This window comes from Cupressus sempervirens, chromosome 10, assembly GCF_028749045.1.
Source record: "Cupressus sempervirens isolate cs-2001-9-10 chromosome 10, ASM2874904v1, whole genome shotgun sequence".
NCBI lineage: Eukaryota > Viridiplantae > Streptophyta > Pinopsida > Cupressales > Cupressaceae > Cupressus > Cupressus sempervirens.
This window is the reverse complement of record NC_143127.1, coordinates 168380093-168389009: the sequence shown is the minus strand read 5'-3', so window position 1 is coordinate 168389009 and position 8917 is coordinate 168380093. Positions and strand designations below refer to the sequence as shown.

Below are 8917 nucleotides of genomic sequence, written 5' to 3'. Positions count from 1 at the left end.
AGATAGGCACTTGAGAAATCAATTTAAATAGAGCCTAGACCCTCTCCTTTGGCTTAACTTATTTTAGTTGGCTTTGTATGACCTCTTCAACTTTTTTTCTATGTATAGCTTGGGGTTCAGGTAATTGATCTGGTAGTTTGAGATTAATTTACTTGGTTTCTTAAAGGAAGCAGGGGTGCAGTTTTAGTTTTTGAACTGCATAGGAATCATATTGTAGATATGAGAATTTAATCACTTTTAAGTATACTAGGAAGGCTGATTAATTTAATATTGTCTTCAATCATAATCCCAAAATGTAATTATTTTTGGAAGGCATTATCCACTAACAATATATTGATGATTTGGTAAATAAAGAATGGGAAGATAATTATATTTAATGAGTTAGATGACCTTATTTAAAGCAATGTAGGATGTAGTAACAATTAGTCTAAAAGGGAAGGTATACAATTTTATCCCTCCCATTTTATCTTATTTTATTTTGATTAGGAAGTTAATTTAATTACTAATAATTTGATTGGCAAGGTAATAAGGTAGGTGGTGAGGTTAACTTTCAGCAATGGATGGGTGTATAGTACAGTGGTTTGTACGGTTCTTTGGCAACAAGCCTCTGCTTCTTATTAAGAGTCAATAGATAAATTTCATCCATTGGACTATGATCCAATTTTTGTAATAACAATATGTGTAGTGTTTTAACTGGGGTATGCCCCTTTTATGTTGTAATAATAAAGGACCATGGTCCCGAGCAAGATTGGAGGTTTTCTTCTTCATTCTTTCCTACCAATGCCCATTCGAATGGAGATTCTCTGATGTAATTTTTTATTTATTAATCATATAATCAAGGCTCAGGCCATTTATTGATTAAAAAAAAAGATTATATTAAAAGTAAAATTATCAAAGATTCAAATTTCATTGTTCGAATAAAAACTTATATGGCCTGAACTCTGATAAACTTTGGTAATTGATGGTAGATGCATGCAGGTTAGTGTCACATAGTTCTAGTTATATAATAATTAATTATTTTAGTTATAATAATTTTAACTAATAATATTTTAATTAAAAATATTAAATAAATTAAAAATAGTTTGTTAAAAATAAAGTCATAATGTAATTGTATAAATTATATTGATTTGAAAATAAAAAAATTCAAATTATAACTTATATAAAAATGTTCATATAAAATATTGAATATTAATTCATTATTGGTTATTTTGAAACCTAAATTTATCAAAATATGATGAGAATTTTTTATCACATTTTCAATAATATTTTTAATTAAGTAAAATTCAATCACTAGTATGTTTGACCTATTTTTCGACCAATATTGGTCAAAATTTCGACTCAGGTTGGTCAAAATTTGGACCAACCAATTGGTCAAAGTTTTTCTCATCAAAATTTTGACCAACTTACTGCTTGGTCAAAATTTTGACCAATCCTTTGGTCAAAAAAATTCTAGAGCCCTAGTGCAATTTGTACTAGGAATTGGTTGAAATTTCGACCAATGCTTGGTTGAAATTTTGACTAATTCTTGGTAGGAAACTGCCAAGCATTGGTCAAAATTTCAATCACTGCTTGGGAGGAAACTGCCAGCCATTGGTCAAAATTTTGACCAATTTTTGGTCGAAAACTTCTTGGAATTGGTCAAAATTTTGACCAATGCTTGGTGGGAAACTGTCAGGCATTGGTTGAAATTTTGACCACTGCCTGGTAGGAAACTGCCAACCATTGGTCAAAATTTTGACCAATGGTTGGTCAATTTTTTTTGAGACATTCTATAAAACATTTCACATGCCTTGCTTATGATTTGACATTTTGCATGCATTTTGCACTCTCTCATCCTGATGATGGATTATAGAGAGTGATCTGGAAAAATGATGCTAAAAAACACACACAATCAAATCCAAAATGAACTTGCATTACAAATGGATTGTGGAAATCTGATATTGTTAATTTTGCATTCATGTCTACCAGGGCAATCACAAGTTAAACATATATTTTAAGTTATATATGTTTAACTTGTGATTGCCCCTTTAGACATGCATGCAAAATTAACAATATCAGATTTCCACAATCCATTTGTAATGCAAGTTCATTTTGGATTTGATTGTGTGTGTTTTTTAGCATCATCATTTTAGATCACTCTCTATAATCCATCATCAACTGGATAAGAGAGTGCAGGATGCATGAAAAATGTCAAATCATAGGTAAGGCATGTGAATTATTTTATAGAATGCCTCAAGGAAGCTAAGAATATTGAAATACTTACAAGGGTGTGAGGCATTTCATATTTGTTGATCGCACAATATGGTCAAAAATTGTGGTCAAATGTACTAGTGACATTTGCAATGTTTGTAGTATGTCACATCTAATTGCACCAAGGCAAGGGGCATTAATGTAAATTTTAGTGTTCCTAATGGAAAAAAAATATTAGAATCTCAATTCTTGAGAATGATGTTTCACTATATTTCAATATCTCAGTTGCGTCCCCCATTTTTTTTTGGGTAAATGGCCTTTCAACCATGCACCTTTACGGGAATAAAATATAGTTAAAGGAATATTGTTACAAAATCCCCAAAAAAATTTACTTTCAAGATGAAAAGTCTCATTATATAGCCCATATCTAGTCTTATTCTTTTATTTATACCTTTACACGGATTAGTGCTTAGCAATGAGGGTTGCAATCTTTAATGGTAAGTAAAATAAGTTACTTCCAAGTTGCTCATTTAGAAAAGTACTAAACATATGGAATTAAAGATGTGCATAACTGTAAATATTTTCTCATCTTCAGAAAAGCAAGCTATGAAAAACTACAATTCTATCATTGTGTTCAATAAAGCTTGTATTCAATCCCTTTGGATAGTGTACCGCTCCCACTTTTTGGTCGAATCATAGATCTGAACAATAAACCAAATTGATCATATTAGTGTCTCACTACAGAGAATCAAGTCTCTATCATAAAATTAGGGTGAAATAACCAGGCACAAAAATTGTAAGGGTATGGGATAGAAGCATGCCTCCCATCTAGAGGTAGGAAAAATGTGCTTGTTCTTTTCATACCAATGTTGTTCAACGACCTTACTAGCATGTGACTGCAATAAAATATTTCAGCTGGTAAAGAAAATTGTTCCATAAACATTTGAATAGAAAGAATATGTATATATATGAAAGAAAATACCTCATCCTTCTCTATTATAGCATCAACAATAGTCTGAATATCTTCATGAACATCAAAGTGGAAAAGCTACAAAAGTCAATTGGTCATAATATCTGTTATAAGATCATTAAACATCTGTAGCTTCTTTAGAGGAAGTACATGTCAAACAATTTTAGAATACAAACAAATAAAGTAGGGCATCATGAGAGCATAGCACACAATGCAAATCATCAACTACTATAAGAAAATAAGAAAAATACAATAGGAAAATTACCGGTCCACTTTTACCTCTTGCTTTATTAATTATTAGTTCATAAAAGTTGTGTTGCTACTTTCCACAATATAAATATATTAGCATAATAAAACTAATTCTGAAGTTAAACAAGCACTCTAGTTGCTTACCATCAGTGGTACATCAAAGAAACCAAAATGTAAGAGCCAAACTTTCTATTTGTAATCAATGGAGCATATATCACCAATAGAAGCCTTGCAATAGATTTAACACTCTACAAGTTTTGTGAGGGTCTCATAGGTGACATTATACTCTAGTTGATTAATACTCAATACCAAAGTGACAATTTGATTTAGTGGAACCAGATTGATGGTAAAGTACAAGCAAGCATACATGAGGTAGAATTAGATCCTCCTTCACATATAGTAAGTTTTCTACGGAGGCAGTGCAGATCTCTCTGAACTCATATGCAAGTTGTTGTTGAATAGCTCATAGAAATTTAGCTATTGTATCTCCTTTCTGAACCTTCAAATGAGAATGCCAAAGTTGAGAATCAAATAAAATAGCTATTCTACAAGAAATGTTATCAAAAATTTATCTATATCTAGCCCCTAAAGTACTGAGGTAACAAGAAGAGGCAGTGGACCTAACAATGAAAACCCAGTCACCCATGTTTGCTACAAATGAATTCACCATAGTTTAACAGAAAAAAGGTTTCTAGTTTCATGAAACCAAAAAAAATTGTACATAAAATAACTTGAACCAAGCATAACAACATAGATTGAATCAAAAGCTAAATCATGCTTGCACATGCTTTGTTCACCAATAGATATCTCCATAAAATATTGTACATATGCAAATATTTATAACTTGATGAAATAGATGATTTTTAGGGAAGTGGAAAGTCAGTCGTGATGAAGTATGTAATACCTTAAAATAACCTTCTGCAACCTTACGCACTTAAAGGCTTTATGATTTATCTCACCCAAATACTTCATAAGTCCCAATGAATCTTGTAGAAAGAAATATAAAAAATATCTGATGACATTCTTATGGAGTGAATTGAAACTCCATCTCATATTCTTGCAATTATCGAACACTTACATCTCTTGACAATAGAAGAGAGATATAACTCTCCACATTGTACCTTTTCAATCATTAATTGGTTTGTTATGCCATGTATGCTTCTTCATGTTATAGTCAATTATGTTTTTCAACTTAATTTAGTCGATTATGATATTCTAATTTATTGACTTGACTTAGTCAATGTAAGTGTAATGATGAATGTGGATGTGTAATTCATGAAATATGGAAATTGTGTGTGATATGTCTAATGATATGAGATGCATGAATGATGGAATTGACTTATAAGTTGATGGGGGATATGAAATATGGAGATCATCAGCAAGCAATGGTAATTCTAGTTATATAATGCAATGTGGATTATGATGTGTAAAGAGATGTATGGTTGTCATGAAACATGTGAAATAGAATGAATATGAATGAAATTTTATAATTTCTTATTCAATCATCAATACTAGTTACATGATGATGGGTGGTTCTATCTAACCATCATGTCACCAGTCTTCCATGAAGTCAGCATGTTTGTGGTTAGAGAGATCAAAGGATTGCTAGTTTTTAGATAGTATCATAACAACACTAGTTGCATAGAATATTGATGTACTAATGATGGACTAAGTGCATGAATCATCTAATAATCAGGAATCTTGCTATGGTTCACTTATTACTAGACATCTTAAACAATTTTTGTATATGTGACAAAGTCTGACACGTCTTGTCATAACATTTACATTGTTCATGAAGAATGCAAGTATTTTGGAATCTGGGATATTACAGTGTGTCAGGTGATACATTTTTATCTGTGATATGTTGAATCCTATGATACTCGAGGATTTGGGTTTGTTGGCTCTCAAAAAGCATAGTGTAAATTCAAAGTATATTCTCAAGTGGTGATAAACAAACAAATCACTCATAGCCCTATCTTTTTTATTGAGCTAACCATAAATAAAAATTTGATGCTTGCAATACTTGGTATGGATTTATTTATATAGTGTTCAGTATGCAGCCAGTTGGATTTACAAATCTGAATATTTAAATCTTTTAAATAAATCACCCATGCAATACATTTTTTCTATTTTGAGCATGACATAGTGGGTTTCACCTAGATACATCATACAGTTTTTGTCATGTAACAGTATAAAAAGATACCCCTAGTCTGACTATTTTACTTTTCCTCTCAGTTTAAATTTGTCAAATAGTTTGCTTGCTAAGTGCATGTCACAGATTTGATTGGTTTGAAGAGTTTTCCATGAAAGCTAATTGCATAACTTAATGATAAAAATAGACACTTAAACTAAATTAAATACAACTCAATCCAATTTGCTATTACAAAATGCAGCACTTGCAAGGTATAAACTTCAAAAAATAGCTATCAAGAATTCACAAACATGTCATGGATCTATTATTTTCATCTCAAAAAATGATACAAACTAAACTGAACTTGTAATGTTTCTATTCAATGACAATCATAAATCAATGATGGATCTGACCTTAAAAAAAATTATCCAAAGACAATGTCAACTTCTAGCATGAATTGCAGTCATGAAGTGTGGTAGTAAGTTACTCTTCAAATACATCATCTCCATTCATGGTTGAAACACATAGTAGTATTCATGAAAACATCCAGCAGGTGATGGAAGCATTATAAGCTCAAACTTCTTGAAGTGTTGCAACAAGGAAGTAAAATCTCACGTCCAGCTCATGTACTGTGAGTGCCCAAAAATTTATATCCACTGCAAAAGAGATTCAAGCAACTCTTATAATCTACTATAGAATGGTAGTTATGTTTCCAATTTGTATACTAGAAAGTAGTAGCCTAATCACTAGCTACGCTAATAAAAATATATAAAAAGTTGTTAGGTGCATTAAATTTCCATAGTCCATAATAATGTGTCTTGATAACTTCTTGATTTATGTGTTAGCAATTTCTGTCATCACCATTTTGAATCATGCTCCATGATCCATCATGAGAATGAGAAATCTTGAAAAGAGAATAAGAAAATAGAAAAAGTCTATTGGGATATGATATTATAAGTTATTTAGGGGGTTGGAGATGTTCGCATGGCACACATTCCTTTAGTTAGTTATATTGGGTCATGTGAATAATTTGTGTGATTAATCATACCAAGAGTAGTATAGGCCTTCAGTAGAATTTAGTTTTTCAATCTACTATTAAGAGAAGGTATATATAAAGGAAGTTGGTTATCATTATAAGAGATATGTGTTGTGTGCTATAAAATGAGACCTAAAAGAAGCATAGGTTAACAAACAAACAATAGTTTTAAACTATCAAAATGCATCAAACATTCACCAAAATGCAAGGAATAAATATCAACTAATGCTTGCTTGGGTTTTGCAACCCTAAGCAACCAACAAATCCAACCTTCCAGCCACCTCTATAGCTCAACTAAGGCACCCATAAGAGGCCTTGTTGGTGTGTTAAGATGGGGGTATGTTTGGTGTGCTCTCCCAAACACAACAATGATGAAATCTCTTGAGTGAGTGAGTGCAAATGTGTATGCAAGTAATATATGAATCTCGACTACATGAGATGAAGAATACCTCAAGAAATGACTATGGAGAGAGCCATTCTTGAAGGCCTTCAAGGATGAAGATGATATGCAATGGAGGAACTAACTAGATATGCAAGCTATGATAAAAATGTAAGCTAAAATAAAGTTACAAATTCATGTAGAAACTAGATTAACAATGCATGATGTAAACTAAATCAGCTACCAAATTTTTAGTATGATCTTAGAAATCTCTATGCGAATCAAGCTACAAATGCAAAACCCTAAGCATGAAAACTCAAAACTCAAAATGGCATGGTAACAATGCAATAATGGGAGATGAAAATGCTTGAGACAAGCCCTCTATTTATAGGTTTGAGGGAGTGCTTGGTGAGGTGGCATCCAAGTAAGTGCCACATAAGGTGACATGCAAGCCATGCAAATGGTCAAGAATTCAAAGTTTTCTCACACATGTGTGAGCAAACTTGAGAAGAAGAGTGGAAGACAAGAGTGTGTAGGCATGCCATCTCACACATGTGTGAGCACACTCTTAGGCTAATGAGGGGGATTAGGGAGATGATTAGGAATGATTAAGTGAGATTAGAGAAGAAATAGGCTTATAGGCTAGGCTCTAGGTTAGGCTTAAGACTAAATTAAATGAAATTTAATTTAATCATGGGTTTAGAAGAATTAATAGGATGTGGAGAATTTAAATAAATAAAATTTATTTAAAAAGGGGGGAAAGATGGAGGATCATGTGTTAAATTAATTTAACACATTAGAGCTAGGAGTATTTAAATTAAATTTAAATACTTAGGAGAATGAACTTATTTAATTAAATAAGTAGAAGAATGTGAGAAATGTAATTAATTAATCAATAATTAATTACAATGTCACGGGTAATATTAATAAATTAATATAGTCTTTAGGGACGATTTTAAGCGTCTACATTTTGCCCCTCTTTGATGTGATGTTGGAACAATATCATATCAAAGAAAAGAAAATATAGGTTGCCCCAAAGAATGAGGGGGTCCTATGGCGACAAAAAAGGAGGAGGGTGCCCCCTCACAAAAATTACGCAAAAAATAATTTTTTGGCAATTATTGTGCAAACAATAAGTCTGCGGGCAGGGGTAGCTCAACTACAGGGGGTGGCACAAGTGCAGCAAGCATGAGCAGACAGCTTAAAGTAGGCCATGGGGGCCATACAGGTAGAGCTGCAGGTGCAAAGGGCCAGAGGGGATAGTGCACAAGAGGCCTTAATGGCCCTACAGGCACGGGTGGATGTAGGGGAGTTTGCAGGGGTGGGCACCCATACAAGGGCGGGGGATATAGGAGAGGCAGAGATGCTCCAAGCAGAGTTAGCTACCTTACAAGCTGAGCGGGCCACCCATCAGGCATAGCTGGATGGTTATTGCAGGCAGCGGGACATAGCCATACAGATGGTACAGCCTAGGGTAGTCGTCTCAGTGATGCAGCAGGCTCTCATAGCTAGCCGAGTAGAGACATGGGCCATATGAGAGGCAGCTTATTATAGGTCGTTGTATAGGGAGGTCATGCCTGCTGAGCGACGACAACCAAATTTTGAGAGGGGAGCCAGCTTATGGATCTCAGGTGGCAGAGCTAGATCCAAGCAGTCTATAGGACAGTAGAGATTGCTTCGAGGGGGGGATACAGGGGAGCAGGGCCCTCGTAGCCAGCTACTTGATTGTATATAGTGAGCAATTTTTTGATAGATATGTGCAGATGCAATGATTTTTTGATGATCCATTTGTACTACATGATTCTATATGATGTATATGGACTGTACAGACATTATGTTTTGAGATATATACATGACATGAGTTGATGATTCTATGTGTGTATGGATGTATGTGATGCATATGTATGGATTTATGATGTGGATACTAACGTTTGTGATGCAGGATGTGATGCTATGTGATAT

At 33.3% G+C, this 8917-nt stretch overlaps 1 protein-coding gene across 1 annotated transcript; it reads right to left on the bottom strand.

Annotated features, from left to right (window-relative positions):
• Positions 1–2840: 2840 nt before the first annotated feature.
• LOC149533139 (protein XAP5 CIRCADIAN TIMEKEEPER-like) lies at positions 2841–3872 on the bottom strand (the record flags this gene model as incomplete). The annotated part of the gene is made up of 5 exons (XM_089804085.1): positions 2841–2891; positions 3012–3086; positions 3173–3238; positions 3426–3479; positions 3777–3872. Coding segments are annotated over 5 exons (342 nt in total), but the record flags the coding sequence as incomplete, so codon positions are not given.
• Positions 3873–8917: the final 5045 nt, after the last annotated feature.